Raw genomic sequence first — 18541 nt, forward strand, 5'->3', positions numbered from 1 at the left:
GCAAGAGGGCTGATTTCTACACCTGCATGGCCCCCGCGCGATGCACAGGAGCTGGCGCTGGCACTGGCGCGGCGAGAGCCGCCCGGCGTCCAGCCCGCTGTCGAGGTCACCGAGCCGGTCTACGACGTCGTCCATCTTGAGCTGGCGCAGGATTTGGAGGATCTTACTGTCGTCCGGCTGCTGCTGCTCCTGCTCGTGCCGGCCAAGGGCAAGGGCAAGGGCGACAAGATTATCGCGAAGGCTCGTATACTTCAGGAAGAAGGGGTGCCGAGGCACGACGGCCACAGCAGCGCGCACAGCCTGCTGTGGCAGCGTCGCGATGCCGTCGATGGTGATGCGCGAGCCGGGGCCGACTTCGAGCAGGCGCAGGATGCAGTCCACCTGCAGGAGCGAGCTCTTGCTGCTCCCACTGCGGCCACAGACGCCGACCTTGGCACCAGCGAGAGACGCTGCAGCACCACAACCAGAAAGAGGGCCGAAGGGAGGATGGATGCAGAGAGCAGCGTCCTCTAGGGCAGGCGTCAAATCGGAGGCGCCTGTGCGGGCAACGACTGCAAACCGAGCCCCGGGCGGCTTTTCTCACCTCTCAAGAGGAAGAAGAATCTCGAGCTGTCCCGGGGCTTACATGGGAAAGTGTTTATAGTTACCTTGATGTTACAGCAAATGTAAGTGGGTTGCGCGACGCAAAACGAATCTGGCGCAATATTACGCGTTACGAGTTTTATGGATGCATTTCGCAGACCTCACATCAAAAGGTGCAGGAGGACGAGACAAGATTCTTCCTCCTCACCTCCACAGTTTCTTCACAGGAACTTTCCTCAAGCGGCTTCACGGTGCGCGTCCAATCCCCTTCGCACTTCCACGCCAAATGCTGCTCGTTCAGTGTTAGTGAGATGTGGCTGTGCAGAGAGACCGCAGAGGATAAAAACCACCATCACACCATGCGCTTCCCCAACACCAGCTTCTTCAGTCGCCAACTATCATGGGGCTCCTTGAAAAATGGATCTACCCAGGTCCCTCGCCCGCACCCCAAATCCGCACAAAGCCAATGCAAGTCCTGGCTTTGGGCATGTCCCGCTCCGGCACTGAATCTCTCCGTCGCGCACTCATCATCCTCGGGTACGACCATGTCTATCATGGCTTCGACATGAGCGAGTCAACGCCCATGAAATGGAAACAATGGGCTCTCCTGGGACGCCGCAAATACGGGATCGCAGGCACGACGCACAAGGGAGACCCCGAGCTCTCCCGCGCCGATTTCGACGCCATCATCGGCCACGCAGAAGCCGTGACTGATCAGCCCTGCGCGATCTTCGCGCCGGAGCTTATCCGGTGCTATCCCGAGGCGAAGGTGATCCTGAACTATCGCGATGTCGACGCATGGTACGACAGCATTACGGCCCTGATCCTGCCCCAGGCGAGAGGGTTCTGGTATCATGTTCTGCCATGGTTCCAGGTGGACATGTATTGGGCAGTGCAGTATACCATCCATTGCTTCAACAAGTTTTTCTACGACTCGCTCGAGCGGAACGGAAAGTGGGTGTATGAGCAGCATTCGGCGACGATCAAGGGCCTTGTAGAGCCGGATCGGCTGCTTGTATGGAGGGTCCAGGATGGCTGGGAGCCGCTTTGCAGGTGAGCTCACTACACTACCCCCGCTAAAGCTTTTGAATTCGTCGATGACCGAGGCTGCTTTCCAGGTTCCTGAACAAGCCTATCCCGGCTGAAGCGTTTCCGTCGGGAAATTCTCTCGACACGACGAACCGTCGCTATGACAAGAATATGGTGCGATGCGGTATAGCTGCAGCGCGAAATTTCCTCATCTTCGTCGTCCTTATGGGGGTCGCAGTTGCGTATCTTGCTGGATTAGTTGGCCGGGGCTAGCTTGTAAACTCGCGTCCTTACATTGAGATTAATTCTACCGCTCCAAAAGTAGGATATCCATGATTGTTCAAGTTGTTTGGGATATGAGGCCGCCCTCAGAGGAGTTGGCTTGCTCCTCTGGAAGATTGTCGCGTGTGCCTATCCAAGACATCGCAGGGATTCAAGGTCCTACTCTACCGCTATCAGGGTCGTGTCAGCACGAGTTGGCCGAGAACTCTGATATTTCGCATGCTATCGCACTCTAGAATTTGACCCTCATCCCCCAGCCCCCAGCAACACCCCTAGCAATCACAAACATGGCCGCAGCAGCCAAATACAACACTCCGGCAAAGATAATCAGGCCATCAAACCCGCCACCCTGGCTCTCTTGAATCGCCCCAGCCATTGGTATTCCCGTTAACGTCCCGAGGCTGACAAGCGTGAAAGTGGTACCGTTTCGCTTCCCATAATCCTCCATCTTGCATACCTGCGAGATACACACGAGGGAAAGGCTAATAGCAGCACCGCTCCAGAATCCATACAAAAGAGCGTACCCGATAACCGCTCCTCCGTTGGTCCCAGAGCAGTACCACAACGCCAACGTGGAAATCGCACATCCGATTGCGGTAGCCGACATGATATTGAATCGACCGAGCTTGTCGGCGAGAATTCCGGGCAACGCACGCCCGGGTATAGCGCCAACATTCAAGAAAATGCAAAGCTGGTAGGATACCGTCTCCCAAATACCAGCGTATAGTCCATACGAAACAATATAACCATACGGGATAAACACTGCAAATTCAACAAGCCATACTGCGAGCGCTGTCAGTGCATAGTTTGTCTCCCGGAGCGCCTTAAGGTCGACAGCCATCCCCGCCTTCGTATTCGGGGGCAGACGGGTTTTGAGTAACAAGCAGGCCAAGGTACACAGGACGACGGAAATAATCCCGATGGTTCGCATTGCCCACAGGAATCCGAGCTCCGGTGCGACGTAGAGAATTATCAGGCTGAAGAAGACGCCGCCCAGCCCGCCTGCCGTACAGGCGATTCCGGTTGCAAGGCCGCGTCGGGCTTCAAACCAGTGTCCGATTGCGGAAATCGCGGGAATAAAAAGAGAGCAGGAGGAGATGCCGCCAAGGACACTGAAAGAGAGGAGGATTTGGTAGTACTCTGGGAGGTATTAGTAGCTGGGCCTCCAAAGATGCCGGTAATAAAAGATTACCTGTGCTCTCGCTGAAGCAGAAGATTGATATGGTGAGCCCGATTGACCCGGGCAGCACGACAGGAAGCACGCCTCGGCTGTCGAAGGTAGGGCCTAATGGCGTAGGGTTAGCTCGTCTTTCTACGTTAAACCCCGTGAGGCCAAAAAGAGGATACATACCAACTTGCGCAGCTCCAAAACACAGAAAGAAGCTATACGTCCCAAAAATCCACCCGACTTTGGACTCAGAGTACCCCGCTAACTGATCCAGCTACGCTGGTTGCATATTCATCTTCACAATCACCTCTCTTGCAAATTCCCGTAGCTTGGCAATATTGAACTCAAGGATCGCGTTTGGATTCGGTACGGCGGCAGCTCCGAAGAGCTCTCCCTTGGTGAATTGGATGGTTTCTGTCTGGGGTAAAGGAGACGGAGGTGGGAAGATGATCTAATGAATATTAGTTTTCTGTAATGGGTTTGTGATAAACAGATAATTACCATCATGTTCGAAACAAGATTCCCGACTGTATCCCGTCGCCATGCTTCCACACAGCCCTTGACTCGCCCATTTGAGATCTTGGTCCAGCGTAATAGGATGACAATTAAAACAGAAGGATCCCCTAGCATCCACAAATCCTTATCCTGATGAAGGCGTGGAAAGGACTCAGACCAGCCAGACTCGACTACTACTCGGGGGGATAGATTGGAGTCGACTCGAATATAATGGTCTGGTTCTTTTGATGAGCCGCTATACATACCTGAAAACTGATTAAACGCTAACATAGTTTAGTAGTGTGGCAATATAACAGAAGAAGTATACACATACTACTGCCCACGCCACTCCACAAGAGCTCCGACTCTGGTCGGGACAGCAGGCCGTCGAATACCCATCCAGTAATTGAGGTGTTGATCCACCGTTGGTGGACATCGTGAAGACTTGTGGGCATCAGTCTCAAGCAAAGAACTCGGGTCACGGAATTATAGCTGATTCTACAATCGTATTAGCACAGATATTAGCCAAATATTAGCAAAGAGAATGTCAATGTCATACCTCGCACAACTTCGTTCGGCGTCAGGATCAGCGTCCAAGGCTCGGCAGATAAGATCACCGTACTCAGGTCTGATGTTCTCATATATTAACTCAGTATACGTAGTGATTTGGGAAAGTCGTCGAACAATGTTGTCGAGGAGGGTTTGGGCGTCGGGGGGAAGACGCTTCGATCGAAGTCTTTTCTGGGGGAGTATGGACGGTGAAAGAGGATGCATGGTGGAGATGGGATGCTGAAGATGAAACTTGGTTTGTAGTAGTGATGGTGAAGGAGGGAAGGAACGGGGAATGGAAGGGCGACCATAACACATGTTGACCAGTGGACCCGTGACCAGACTCCGTGACTAATACCGGGGCGGTCACGTGCCCACTGCCAGAGCTTCTGGCTCTGCTGCTCATGACAGGCACAGAACGTCATGACCTGGGAAATTCATCCACTCGCCTGCCGAACGATACGTCACGAATCTGGGATTTCATAGGTGTCCGGTTCCTCCGCCATGGACGACCTTCTGTTGCTCTTTTCCAAGACACCCGACGTGCAGTCTTGGGACGTGAACCGGTACTCTCTGCCTCAGTTGGCTAACGAACCCTGAAGTCGAATATGTCTGCAAGAAAGGCAAATGGAGAAAGCATCTCCGCTTATGGAGCTGCGCGATCGACAATTACTGGCACCCCCCTTAGCGGGGAGGATGTCCGGAAGATGGACGCGTACTTCCGGGCAAGCATGTACTTGTGTCTCGGTATGCTCTATCTGCGCGAAAACCCGCTTCTGAAGGAACCTCTCAAGGTAGAACATCTAAAAGCGCGACTATTGGGCCATTGGGGCTCCGACGCTGGTCAGTCCTTCACCTGGATTCATATGAATCGTTTGATCAAGAAGTATGACCTCAAGGTCTTGTTTATCTCTGGGCCTGGCCATGGCGCTCCCGGTGTCATCTCTCAGTCCTACCTCGAGGGCGTCTATTCTGAAGTCTACCCAGACAAGTCGGAAGATGAGCAGGGAATGCAGAAGTTCTTCAAGCAGTTCTCTTTTCCAGGCGGCATTGGTAGCCATGCCACGCCGGAGACGCCGGGAAGTATGCACGAAGGTGGTGAACTGGGGTATTCCATCTCCCACGCGTTTGGTAGTGTCTTTGACCACCCGAGTCTCATCGCCCTCACCATGGTCGGAGACGGGGAGGCAGAGACGGGACCCCTCGCGACTAGCTGGCACAGCAACAAATTCCTGAATCCATGCACAGATGGGGCGGTACTCCCGGTCCTTCACTTGAACGGATACAAAATCAACAACCCCACCCTTTTGGCCCGGATATCGCACGAGGAACTGGAATTCCTTCTTCGTGGATATGGATGGACGCCTTATTTTGTCGAAGGCAGCGACCTGCCGAGCATGCATCAAGCAATGGCAGCGACTCTCGAACACTGCGTTTTGGAAATCAAGAAGATTCAGAAACAAGCGCGTGATTCCCAAAATCCCTTCCGCCCCCGATGGCCGATGATTGTCCTCCGCACCCCGAAAGGATGGACCGCTCCTCGGACGGTGGATGGGAAGCTCTTGGAGGGCTTCTGGCGGGCCCACCAAGTCCCTATTACTGACGTCTTGACAAACCCTGCACACCTGAAAATTCTGGAGTCGTGGATGAAGAGCTACAAGCCGGAGGAACTGTTCCAGGATGGAAAGTTGATTCCTGAGCTGAAGGCACTCGCACCGAAAGGAAACTATCGCATTAGTGCCAATCCCGTCTCCAACGGCGGCGTTCTACGGAGACCCTTGGATCTACCAGACTTCCGTGACTATGCGCTCAAGGATCTTGAGCCCGGAATCTCCTGCCGTGCGAGCATGATAAACATGTCCAAGTTTCTCCGTGATGTCGTTGGCCGAAACCTGACAAAGTTCCGTGTCTTTGGTCCAGACGAGACCGAGTCTAACAAATTGGCCGAGATCTACAAGGCAGGAAAGAAAGTCTGGCTCGGGGAATATTTCGACGAGGACAAAGATGGTGGAAACTTGACTATGCAAGGCCGTGTGATGGAGATGCTTAGCGAACATACCTGCGAGGGTTGGTTCGAAGGCTACATCCTTTCTGGACGGCATGGCTTGCTCAACAGCTATGAACCTTTCATTCACATCATCGATTCCATGGTCAATCAGCACTGCAAGTGGATTGAGAAATGCGCCGAAGTCGAGTGGCGTGCCAAGGTTGCCTCGTTGAATATTCTTTTGACTGCAACCGTCTGGAGACAAGATCATAACGGCTTTACGCACCAGGACCCCGGGTTTTTGGATGTTGTGGCAAACAAGAGCCCCGAGGTCGTCCGCATTTACCTCCCACCTGATGGAAACACGCTGCTCTCTGTCATGGACCACTGTCTTCGCAGTGTAAATTACGTGAATGTCGTTGTCGCCGATAAACAGGATCACATCCAGTTCCTCAATATGGACGATGCAGTGGCACACTGCAGTAAAGGGCTGGGAATTTGGGACTGGGCCAGCAATGACCAAGGCCACGAACCAGATGTTGTGATGGCTGCCTGTGGTGATGTACCCACCCACGAGGCTCTCGCTGCCACGGATCTGCTGCGTCGCCACATACCAGCCCTCAAAATCCGATTTGTCAACGTGGTCGATCTCTTCAAGCTCATCTCGGCAATCAATCACCCGCATGGTATGTCAGATAGGCAATGGAAGGCGATCTTCACCACAGACAAACCAATAATTTTCAACTTCCACTCGTACCCGTGGCTCGTTCACCGTCTGACCTACAAGCGCCCGGGCCAGCACAACTTACACGTCCGCGGCTACAAGGAGAAGGGCAGCATCGATACTCCGTTTGAGCTGGCCGTGCGAAACCAAACCGATCGGTACAGTCTTGCCATTGATGCGATTGATCGGATAGCGTCACTCGGTAACACGGTCGCCGGCGTTCGAGAGAAGTTCCTCAATCTGCAGCTTGCGGCCAAGAATGAGGCTTACGACAACGGAATCGACCCCGACTATATACGGAATTGGACGTGGGACTACCCTCGGACAGCGTAAGGCGTTGTAGGCCTGTGTTGACAAGCTTGATTGGGATTGGAGCGAAATTCGTCGTCTGGATGGGACTGGGTTTTGTAACGCTATATCTCTAAGGGGGTTCTGGGGTTGTTAGTTCGAATAATTTGAGATGGAATATTCTATAGCGAGCGCAGCTCACCAATGCCTGAGGGCTCGTAGTACTCGGACGAGGTTGTTTCCCTCCTGGATGTGCGTCCACGTACCCCTGTCTGTCTGGGCGCTTCCAGCCTCCGGACTCTTCCCACCCAAACTTCCGCTGCTATCATCCAAGCAATCACCGACAAATGCCATGGAGTATCCACGAGGAGGTATCGATTCATGGCATCCTGTCTACTGACCCAAGAGCTGAAGAGAGAGTTTTCATCGGCTGCGGTCCCCAGCTGGCAATCAATCCACGGAAAACCCCCTCCCGTAATAACTACGCCGTCAACCGGATCAGCACCATCTCGTCGCAAACAGTGGATGCAATGGTACTGCTCGATGGGACGCACCAGACACTCCGGAAACCACTCCGTGACTGGAACGCATAATGATGTGGAGAATTCAGTGATATCAATGCAGGTATTGCATGCATACTTGCCGGGGGGGTGCGGGGCTGCATCACAAATCGTAGCTGTCACCCAAATGCAAATTGTCTTTCCCCGTACCGATTTCTTCTCGCCAGCATCAGAGGGGCTGTTATGACTCGGGAAAACAATATCAGGCAGGGGAATATCGTGGTTACCAAGCCTACTCCTGGTACCGGTGGTGGGGACTGTATTCGAAGATTCTCCACCAGAATAGGCGACATGACGGAGACAGGCCATGCTGCGAGGTGTGTTTTCCTGAAACTTTGACCTCTGCTACTCCCAGAACTCTCTGATTCGGGGTCCATTCGTTGATGCTTTCCATCGCGAATTTCACCTCGAAAATTTCCTGTGACGCCATGATAAGCGAGGATGAAGCTTATACGAAATCGCAGGGTCGAATCTACTGCCCTTTACACTCCACAACGATCATGGGTCCGGGAGTGACTCCGAGACCCCAGCTCCTTGAAAAGAGGTTACTGGACTGTTGTTGCATTGATCCCTAGCTGAGTGATTGCAAGCCGCACAATACCAACGGCTTTGTGGGAGATTGTTCAAGAAAAGGACGTCCGAAATGCCAATGGGGTAAGTCTATCGCAAATAAATTCATACAAGCAGGCAACCTCCGCGGTGGGATGGGCGGTCCATCTTTACGCGCCTTCCCTTGGCGTGATGCGTATGGGGCAGCTGGTAAGACCCATTTCGGGCATAGACGCGTACTTGAGCGGCCCGTCGACTTCGAAGTCCGCTGTTTGGCGAAGAATTTCGGTGAGACCGATCTGCAGAGCCCTACAAAGTTGTCAGTGTCAGCTCAAATGATCCTTCCGGCGGTGCTGAGTAGAACATAGGGGCTCACATTCTGGCTAACGGCATCCCAGCACATCGATGTCTCCCACGTCCAAATCCTAGATGGGAAGTGATGTTTGGACGATTGAGCACGAACGTGTCAGGGTCGGGGAAGACTTCGGGATCTCGATTGGCAGCGGCATAAGTCATCGTAATCGGCGTTCTTGCCGCAATGACTCGACCATGTAGCTCAATATCTCGCGAGGGGGTCCGGCAGAACCCACGGTATGGTACATAGAGCCTCACGAATTCCTCCACGGCAGCGGGTATAAGCGCCGGGTTGGCGCGCAATTTGGCCTGAAGGGCCTTGTCTTGTGAGAGGTGGTAGCACATGTCTCCGAATAGAAGCGGAGGTGCAACCATTCCCACGACGAGAGACTGGCGAAGGGCACCGCTACCTTCGTTAGCATCATGCACTGAATACTGGAGTATGTTCGGGGGAGGGGTACATTAACAGTTCATCATCGAGTGGCTGTCCATTCGGACCGGTTTCTTGCAGAAGTGATGAAGCTGGATCTTGCTCTGGATCTCTCGGGGAAACCCGCCTGTCAGCAAAGAGTTTGCGTGCGATACCATACAGTTTCTCTGATTGCGCTGATGTTTCTTTGGCGTCTTGTCTCCGCCATGCGTTCACCCATGCCGCCGCGGTACTAGCCAGCATCGGTGCGGTGTCGTCCTCCAAATTTAACCATGTCGTCTCAACCCAAGCCGCAAATATAGGACTAAAATCGCCACAGATATCGCCACCTCCGTTGGCTACGAGTTTTGCAAATTCACGCTCCGCATGTTCCTTTAGGATTGGCTCAATCCTCTTGAGCCGCTTTGGGCGCAGAGTGCGATCCAGCGCAGTGCGATATGGTGTGTGTGCTGGAGGATCGGTGTTCAGTGGTGGTCTTCGGATACCCCGAGGGTCGCTGGGGATGACTGCTTTCACTGACGAGATGAATGTGTCGGTATCCGCCGCAGCATTCTTCACATCTTCATAACGGGTTAGAATGTAGAAGCCGCCATTCTCGGACGTGTGTGCAACGGGACAGCGAGAGCGCAAATCCGCGAACTGAGAATAGATCTTGGAGGGATTATTGTCTTTTATCAGTGAGAAGTCATCCGACAATTGGCTTGGCTCCTGAAAGTTTGCTTGGGTCGCTATTGTCGACATTGTGTGAATCCGATGCAGCGGATGCGTGTGATTGAGCACCGATCGGCAATTACCGGCAGGGGTGAATTGAAGGTCCTGGAACTTTTATACAGACCCCCCGGCCTTGCCTTGCTCGTCTGCTGATGGGTGGAGACGCATGGGGACAAGTCTCGAGGCGGCTGGGCTCCAGTGGGGGAATTAGTCAATGCTATGGAGACACTGATGGAAAACCAGTTTGATCAAGAAGCTATGGACAGGTGTGGACAGGGTCTGGACAGAGAGCTACAGCTCACATCGCTCAATGTAAGCACTGACCACTTCCTCCATCTCCACAGCAACTCCCCACTGCAATGATAAACCCCGAAGGAGGGTTCGCATGGCAGTTAAATCATACGACAAGTCCCGAACAACATATTTATCCCTCGGCATCTCCGCTGCTTCAAATGTTCCTGCTAAAAACTCCAGTGTGTGCTGCATATTTGCCCCGCCATCTGCCGGTGTTGATCCCGGACTCATCTCCAGCGCCATCAACGCTGTGTCCCAGTCTATGGTTTCGGGGAAGACAACCTTTGAGACTCCAGCTAGCGTATATGCTGTGTACGTCGTTGCGGCCGCAAAGACGGCACCGGGGATATTCACGTCGTACGCTAGCCCGAGCGGTAACTGCGCTGCAATTGTCTGCATATTGATGGCGTGGAGTAAAGTCGCTCGGCCGGCCGCACTCGTAGCCCACCGACCAGGGTTGATGGGAGTTTCCTCCCGCTCGCTGCCACCGAAAATGTTCTGTTTAATGCCGAAGAGATGGCACATCCGTCTTGCTCCCCGGGCGGTGCTGTGCACCGTGTCTAGACAGATGGAGTGCCACTGAAGCAGTGCGGTTAGCCTGTCCGTCTGGGTGAGGATCTGGCTACCAAGAATGTTTTGGCGCAGCTGTCGGAGGACGAGAAGGAGATCCCGTTTTGACGGCATCCCCACAGGCGGCGGTGTCGTTCGAATCGTCTCAGACACCAGGCACCTGACGCCCTCTAAGATAACCTTATGATGGAACAGGGAAATATCATAGCTGCATGGTGTATCCTGGCCTAAACGGAACAGATTATGGTAAATATCGCAAAACCGAATTCGTGGGACCGGGTGTTGTTGCATCTGGAGTATCCACTCGTCTGGAGTTGGAGCAACGAACGCAGCATCAGAACTTGGAATAAGTAAGGGGTTAGCTGCGTGTCGCGCAAACGTCGGATTTCCGCTAAACTGTGACACAACCCCATCTACAATATAGAGGCCGAGAACAGTTCGCAATGTTGTCTCCTGTGCGATCCACCGGCGCCAGACTTGCTCTTTGATGGCTGGTGGATCCGAGGGGCTGGGCAAATGAACAGCATCTGCGACGTCATACATTCCGCAATGACTTGCCCAATGGATTCCCAGACCGTGAAATACCTGACTAGTTGTGCGGAACGTGCGGTTCTAAGAGAGTCAGGGTTGGCTTTCTGTCAGGTGGTGTTGACTGACCTGGGATAGCGCGGCGTAAACTTGGCTGAGCAGCACGGTCTGCACTAACTCAACACCCGCACAAGAGTCTGATGGGCGTCTGCGCGTGATCATCGTATTCCATGAGGTGGCGACAGCGGTGTGCGCGAGCCGCCAAAGGATATCAGCCTGCGAGTGTCAGTTTTGTCGATGGGGTGCGATTGGGTGAGAATACCTTGGCGATAGCATCCTCGCTACCGAGAAAGCGTGCTCCCAGCGCAATGGCGTTAAGTAAGAGTGGGGGAGCACAGTCTCGGAAAACAAAAGTAGGACGATGAAAGATGGGGAACATTGGGACGATGTTCTCGAAAAACTTGTGTAAACTGCCATCTAGAAACCGCGATGTCAAGCCAGTTAGGCTTGCTGGGGCCGTTACTCTCGAGAACTGCAGAGCTTTAATTCCCAGCTATGAAACGAGATTGATGGCTGCATACCGTGTCTTTGATCAAACTGCTGAGCGACTGGATCGCTTGCCTCCCATCGTCGGCTATTGTGCTACTACTTGCAGGGGAATCCTGGTAGGTGCTGTTGCTGCCCAAGTCCCCCGGTACATCAGCCATCCCCACCGTCGAAGGAGCCAATGCCAAGGGCTGCTGCCATATACTTGGATCAATTGACATGATGTTGTGCAGCAGCTCCTCCGAGTCGGGCCAGAGTAGACCCGGAGCCAGATCTGGTGGGAGCGGCCGAGCATTCTCGATCGGAGCCTCGTACATCGAGAGACTATGGCTTTGGGGTATCTGTGCCCCAGGCACCTCATGGCCTAACGTTGGCGGCCACTCGGCTGGCGCCGACTGAGTTTGTGGGGGAATCTGGTGAGAAACGTTTTCTGAGAAGGTACTCTGACCGGGAGTTTGCGTCGCGTGTACCCGAAGATGGCGATTCAGGACATCTTGTCGAGAAAAACATCGCCCGCAAACGGGGCAGGCGAACGGCTTGTCGCCAGTATCTGGGACGGCTTGAGTCTGCTGCTCGTGGAAAAGGGGCTCGGACAACATACGAATCCTTTCGTGCCTCTGCCGGGAGTTAGCCGCGGGGGTGCTTGCGTGCGATGGGGGAGTGAGTCAGTACCTGGAGATGCTCACGCTTGGTGTATCGCTTGGGGCAGAAGTCGCATTGGAGGTTGAGCTTCTTGCGCTGGCGGGTCATGATCCCGAACGATGGAGAACTCGACGATGCGGAGACGGAGCCTTGGAGGTGAGAGAGAGTGTCTCCATCGGGCTGGTCGGGTGTGGAGCTGCTGGGGTTTTAATGTTCCCCACTCTACAGACGCTCGAACCCCTCGCTGTGCACCCCCTGGCGCCGTGGGGAATCAGAGTTTGTCCCCATCGCAATCGCTTCATGCGGCAAACAGCGAGTTCACGCCGGTGGGGAACCCTCCCGGATGGCCTCCTCCCCCCGATATTTGTGATTTAAGGCGGATCGTCCCTGCGAATCCGGGGGCATGGGGTTCCACCGTCGTCCTTGAGCAAACGCGACCGTGGAGCTGCTTGCCACCGTCATGGACGCAGTAACACCTGTGCAGGAGAAGGCGACCTTGTCGGAGGTCGAGAATGCGAAGCAGGCCGTCACGACCGTTTCGCATTATGCGCCCTTCTCCGACGAGGAGAAGGCGCTCGATCGGAGGGTGAACCTGAAGTTCGATTTTATCCTCCTCCTGATTCTTGCGATAGGGTTTATCGTATGGTTGGCTCGTTCTGACATACGAGCAAGCTGGTGCTAACATGCTGGCCAGCTCCTCGGGATTGACAAGACAAATGTGGGATTTGTGGCCACGAGCACCTTTATTGAGGATGCGAACCTTCACCCGAACGACATCCCCAACTCTCTCTCCTTAGTGCGTTGCCGACTCTGCTTCCAGTGTGTGAGACACAGCTAACAAGTCAGTTCTCCGCCACATACGTCCCGCTTCAGCCCATCTCCTCCATGATCGGTCGCTGGGTCGGCCCGAAATGGTGGGTTTGCACGCTCATGCTCGTCTGGGGCGCCATGTGTATTGCCCACATCGGCGTCAACAACACATCCACCTTCCTCGCTCTGCGTCTCCTTCTCGGTGTCGGCGAGGCCGGGTTTACCCCCACAGCCTTCTACTACATGTCGCTCTTCTACCCTAAATTCTCGCTCGGATTTCGCATGGGTTTGTTCTCGGGAATGTACTCGGTCGCGGGAGCATTTGCGGGTGTGCTCGCGTACGGCTTGCTCCACCTGGAGTCGTCGGTCCTGAAAGGATGGCAGACAGTGTTCCTGTTTGAAGGAACCTTGACTGTTCTCCTTGCCTTGATCGGACTATTTGCCCTGCCAACCACTCCAGGAACGGCTTGGTTCTTAACGGCCGAGGAGCGTGCTCATGCTATGAAGCGCATGCGGCTGGACGATGCACATGCAGGTACAGACCCGGAAGATGAGACGAAAATCACTTTGCGGGATGTCAAGGATGCCTTTACAGACTGGAGGAAGCTTCTCATCATTGTTTTCAACATTCTTAGCGTATTGGTATGTGTCCAGAGCGCGGAGCTTTTCATGAGAACCGAGTATACTAACTGATCGTTTAGCCTGTCACTGCATTCACCACCTTCCTTCCTCTCGTTGTTGAAGGAATGGGCTACGAAGGCATCAGGGCAACACTTATGGCGGTCCCCCCGTTCGTCGCCGGCACAGTGGGCCTAATCATCATCGTCTACTCTTCCGACCGCCTCAAGGAGAGAAGTCTCCACACCGTCTTTGGTATGGCTCTCGGCCTAATTGGCTGTATCGTCATGGCAACATCGTACGATGAGAAGGTCCGGTATGGATTTGCACACGTCTGTCTAACTGGTGTCTTTGTCGGCGGCCCTCTGATTGCCGTGTGGTTGACGAGCAACACTCCCGATAAGGTACGTTTGCTAGCCATTTGCTGTTGACCTTCCCATGTCAGCGTGACTAACATTGAACGAAACAGAGTGTGCGATCTATAATTCTCGGCATAAACGGCTGGTCCAATCTCGCTGGTGTAATTGCGGGCCAAATCTTCAAATCGTCATACGCGCCGTCATACCGAACCCCGCTTATCATCACCATGGCCTTGATTGCGGTAGGAATGGGAGGCTTCTGCGCGATGCGAGGACTGTACATGTGGGAGAACCGACGACGACGAAAGATCATCCTCGCCTGGGACGAGCAGGAATATGCAGCAGAGCAGGCAAGGACGGACAGGCGGGGAGATAAGAAGCTTACCTGGGTTTACGCCTACTGATATGTCCTTGAACTTCTTATGGTTAGCATTGGTTAGCACTGGATACGGCGAAGGACGAATGCAGTATAATCTTTGGACCATGCAAATTGCCCTCTGTAGAGCGTTCCATAATGAAGCAGCATTATGCACTTCTCTGTAAACTTTGACAGGAGAGCGTGCGAGATATGTTGCCTGAGGCTTCCGGAAATGCCGAATACGGTTAGTCTTGTTGATGGCGACGATGCTTGGCGGTTAGAAATCTCTTTATCCTCTCCTTCTTTGTGTTCATCTCCTGCCGGATTTCCATCTGGAGAGAGAGATCTTAATAATAAGAGGCTTATTCTTCTGTCTTGCCGTTTCTACTCTGGTAGATATTTTCTTGTGCATCTGTCCAGCCAGACTCAGATCCGCGTTCCTTCGCGTCTTCCTTGCCTTTCCAGCGGCAACAAATCTGAAGTAACCCAAGCACCAAAGCAGACCCTTAGAACTGTCCTAGAGCCAGCATCTGCCTGTCTCATTGACGATAGTATGCCGGATTCTAGGCGGGGTCCGAGGCACGGCCATAAGCATGGTGCTAAGCATCGTCCCAAGCACAACAATACCACTCAGCCACACTCTCTTTTGGACGAGAAGCCAGAGCCTGAAAATACCGTTCAGAATTCGGTACCCGGCCATGTCGCCCAGCCATTCTCCTCCCTGGCGGGGAAGCTGCATCCAAAACTTCTCCAAGCTCTGGACGTGATGAAATTCGAGCATATGACGCCCGTGCAGCACCGGATGTTGACGGAATTGCAGGACTGGCGCAGCGACTGTCTGGTCCGCGCCAAAACGGGCACTGGGAAGACCTTAGCATTCTTGCTCCCTACGCTACATGGTCTCCTCCAAGGCGATTCAGCAGCACCAAAGGGCCAGGTCTCAATCTTGATTATTACGCCAACGCGAGAGCTCGCGCAGCAAATCGTCACAGCGTGTGACCAGCTCACATCCCAACTTACAACGCCGCTTGAGTGCCATATTGCGGTGGGTGGGACAAGCAGGGCGTCGGCCTTCTCACGCTTCATGAAGGGCGCACCCTCTATTCTCGTAGCAACTCCCGGTCGACTAACGGACTACCTCTCGGACCCTGCTGCAGCGGAGAAGCTGTCCAATATTCAAACACTGATCCTGGATGAAGCCGATACGATGCTTGACAGAGGGTTTTTAGCGGACGTGAAGCAGATCCTCCGGCTTCTTCCACCGAAAAGCACCGGTTGGCAAGGGCTGTGCTTTTCGGCCACGGTTCCGCCCAAGGTTAAGGATGTGGTCAGCGTGGTGTTGAAGGAAGGGTACAAGAGCATTTCAACCATTGATGAAAATGAAGCGCCGACACACGAGCGAGTCCCTCAGTTCCACGTCTTGATCCCGTCCGTGGCGGATACCTTTACCACACTTGCCTCCCTCATCCGCTATGAGGCAGTGAGCAGCTCCAAAATCATCGTTTTCGGGGTGACCGCCAGGATGGTTTCTCTCTTTGCCGCAGTGTTCTCTCAGGGCTTGACTGACCTCCCAGTGTTTGAGATTCACTCCAGGCTTAATCAGAGAGCTCGCACAAATACCACGGAGCAATTCAAGGAGGCCAGTAGCGGGATTCTATTTGCCTCAGATGTAGTCGGCCGCGGCATGGATTTCCCCAACGTCGACTTGGTCATCCAGGTCGGATTGCCCACGAATGGCGAACAATACGTTCATCGCGTCGGTCGTACGGCCCGCGCAGGCAACGACGGCCGCGCCATCATCCTCCTCACTGAAGGCGAATCTTTCTTCATAAAAACCAATCCGCAGCTGCCCATCAAGCCGCATCCGCAGACCGACGCAATCCTTGCGGCCGCTTCCTCGTCCACCGATTCTGTCCTCCAAGTCATGTACACAGTTGATGACACTATAAAGCAGCGCGCCTACTCTGCCTACGTCGGCTTTTTTGCAGGATCAGGGCTTCTGGGGCGTCTCCGTCTTGATAAGCCTGGGCTTGTCCGACTCGCAAATGAACTGGCAATCAAGGGGATGGGATGCCCCGAGCCTCCGCCCATCGAGAAGAAGCTCGTGGGCAAGATGGGCTTGAAGGGCGTTCCAGGGTTTAACTATGGTAGCGGAGACACACCGCGCGGCCCTAGAGCTGATCAAGGAACCCCCCAAGGTCGTGTCTGGCAGAATGGTGGGAAACGGAAACGAAGCTAGATCAACTTTCTGGCGGGCATTTGGCGGTTTTCATATTGTATACTATCACTTCCTGGCCACCCTGGGCTTGAATATCACATCGCCTGGACGGCTTGGAAATCTATGAAATGATGCGGCTGACGTCTGGCCCGAACAAAATGGAAGGCACAAGCAAGGGCTTGTTCTAAAACGGCAAGTACGACTGGCGACACCACCCCTAGCCTTCCCCCTACTAACGGGACTCAAGCTCGCTCTCCAGATTGACTTGGACGACAGAATAACTCGCTCTTCTAACCACTCTAGTCTATTTTCAATCACAGCTAGACCCCTCCTAGGCCAGCAACTCTACCTGACTAACCTCTGCAACCACTCCAATCGCGCCCTAATTGCCCTCTGGCTAACTTCCGCCTCAATGGCAAACGTATCAAAACCATGCCACGCTCCCGGCCAAACATGCAACTCCGTACTAACTCCAGAATTCCAAAGCGTCATGGCAAACCTCACGTCCTCCTCCCGAAACACATCCGCCTCGCCGACGTCAATATACGTTGGCGGAAGCCCACTCAGATCTGTCGCCCGCGCAGGAACCGTATAGATACTCGCATTTTCTCTATTCTTTCCCAATGCGAAATCGAGCGCATGCGCGTTATCCTCCTGCGTCCATGGCTTGATGTCCCCGTACTGCGTCAGGGAGACGGAAGCATTCGTGTCATCTAGCCACGGATAGAATAGCAACTGTCCTAGAATCGGTGGGCCAGACCGGTCCCGGGCCAGAAGCGTAACCCCCGCCGTGAGATTTCCCCCAGCAGACCCGCCACATATGACCAGTTTCGCCGGGTTAAATCCCAATTGAGGTTCCGAGGCATGCTCACTCACCCACTGGAAAGCGGCATAGCAGTCCTCCACCTGCGCCGGTTGCGGGTTCTCAGGGGTGAGTCTGTACTCCGTAGAGATCACGACTGCATTTAGCTTTTCGATCGCGTCGAAAAGAACATTGAGGCCGTGGAATCGATTGGCCATGCAGTGGCCTCCGCCGTGGAAATGGAGAATCCCGATCCTCTCATTCGCGCTCTGCGAACCGTGTTCTGGTTTCTTTGATCGGAGAATAGAGGCCGTGATTGGGCTTACGGGACCGGGGATCTCGACCTCCGTGTGTGATATTTTATCTTCGACGCCCTTGCTTAGGATGGACCAGGTTAGGACTGACCCGGTGCGCCGCTTAGCAAGGTTTTCAGCAGGGACGAGGCCTGGTCCGCGGAATTTGGCATGTGCAGCGTTGAGGTCTGGGTCAAGGGGTGGGCGGGGGAGAGACATTTTCAGGATCGATTTCTTGTGTAGTCCTTGTTCGGGGGGAGGATGAGAAAAGTGCGATGATAGAACACGTTCTCGTGGGGGCGAGAAGGGGGTTAAATACCCCTCGCTCTATCCACGCTGCTCTCGAAGCCCCACAGCACAGCCGAGTCTCTGATCAGCATCCATCGTAAATGATGCCATGCGTAGTGGATTAATAATGTATTTCGATTCTCAACTTCGCAGAAGAAAGCAACCGAGTCGTACTTCGAGACAGGGGACAGGATATTTAAGTGATTAGTGATCGGGTGCGAACCGATTATCGGAGGATGTCTTGTATACGATCCGGTGGGCCATGGGTCAGTTCTGATAACCACTATTATACTTCGAAGGAGCAAACACGTAAGAGATTATGATTAGTCCTTTGACTCTGCTAGAGACGATTAAGGAGTCGAGAAACGTAAAAGCATCTCTTGGATAAGAGACTGATGAGGGCCGTGCTGGAGGTTTCGCCGAACAAACAGTCCCGAGTCTTCTGTGGTGTGGAGTCTTCAACAACTGTGAGGACAACTTGATATGATACTGAAATCAGGCAAGACC

At 53.7% G+C, this 18541-nt stretch overlaps 7 protein-coding genes across 7 annotated transcripts; 4 read left to right on the plus strand and 3 right to left on the minus strand.

Moving 5' to 3' along the window:
- Positions 1-982: 982 nt before the first annotated feature.
- On the plus strand, positions 983-1884 carry BJX67DRAFT_374155 (sulfotransferase family protein; the record flags this gene model as incomplete). Its single annotated transcript, XM_071031513.1, has 2 exons — positions 983-1635; positions 1701-1884. The coding sequence occupies 2 exons, from the start codon at positions 983-985 to the stop codon at positions 1882-1884; spliced, it is 837 nt and encodes a 278-aa protein (XP_070882960.1).
- A 241-nt stretch (positions 1885-2125) lies between these two features.
- Positions 2126-4330, minus strand: BJX67DRAFT_384161 (major facilitator superfamily domain-containing protein; the record flags this gene model as incomplete). The annotated part of the gene is made up of 7 exons (XM_071033611.1): positions 2126-3033; positions 3086-3178; positions 3245-3335; positions 3369-3512; positions 3563-3840; positions 3891-4054; positions 4116-4330. The coding sequence occupies 7 exons, from the start codon at positions 4328-4330 to the stop codon at positions 2126-2128; spliced, it is 1893 nt and encodes a 630-aa protein (XP_070882961.1).
- An 88-nt stretch (positions 4331-4418) lies between these two features.
- Positions 4419-7296, plus strand: BJX67DRAFT_362178 (phosphoketolase family protein). Its single transcript, XM_071029965.1, has one exon. It carries the CDS (start codon positions 4714-4716, stop codon positions 7147-7149), a length of 2436 nt encoding a protein of 811 aa, XP_070882962.1. The 5' UTR covers positions 4419-4713; the 3' UTR covers positions 7150-7296.
- Positions 7297-8383: 1087 nt separating this feature from the next.
- Positions 8384-12396, minus strand: BJX67DRAFT_374157 (cytochrome P450; the record flags this gene model as incomplete). Its single annotated transcript, XM_071031514.1, has 8 exons — positions 8384-8522; positions 8590-8973; positions 9029-9705; positions 10033-11184; positions 11230-11376; positions 11423-11632; positions 11682-12182; positions 12319-12396. The coding sequence occupies 8 exons, from the start codon at positions 12394-12396 to the stop codon at positions 8384-8386; spliced, it is 3288 nt and encodes a 1095-aa protein (XP_070882963.1).
- On the plus strand, positions 12327-14680 carry BJX67DRAFT_390272 (major facilitator superfamily domain-containing protein). The gene is made up of 5 exons (XM_071034618.1): positions 12327-12928; positions 12983-13084; positions 13135-13740; positions 13800-14120; positions 14186-14680. Exons 1-5 carry the CDS (start codon positions 12749-12751, stop codon positions 14477-14479), a joined length of 1503 nt encoding a protein of 500 aa, XP_070882964.1. The 5' UTR covers positions 12327-12748; the 3' UTR covers positions 14480-14680.
- Positions 14681-14754: 74 nt separating this feature from the next.
- On the plus strand, positions 14755-16834 carry BJX67DRAFT_229340 (DEAD/DEAH box helicase). The gene has a single exon (XM_071025903.1). The coding sequence runs from the start codon at positions 14987-14989 to the stop codon at positions 16670-16672; it is 1686 nt and encodes a 561-aa protein (XP_070882965.1). The 5' UTR covers positions 14755-14986; the 3' UTR covers positions 16673-16834.
- Positions 16835-18220, minus strand: BJX67DRAFT_229341 (alpha/beta hydrolase). Its single transcript, XM_071025904.1, has one exon. The coding sequence runs from the start codon at positions 17963-17965 to the stop codon at positions 16997-16999; it is 969 nt and encodes a 322-aa protein (XP_070882966.1). The 5' UTR covers positions 17966-18220; the 3' UTR covers positions 16835-16996.
- Positions 18221-18541: the final 321 nt, after the last annotated feature.

Source organism: Aspergillus lucknowensis, assembly GCF_044049455.1.
Source record: "Aspergillus lucknowensis strain CBS 449.75 chromosome Unknown BJX67scaffold_45, whole genome shotgun sequence".
Lineage (NCBI taxonomy): Eukaryota > Fungi > Ascomycota > Eurotiomycetes > Eurotiales > Aspergillaceae > Aspergillus > Aspergillus lucknowensis.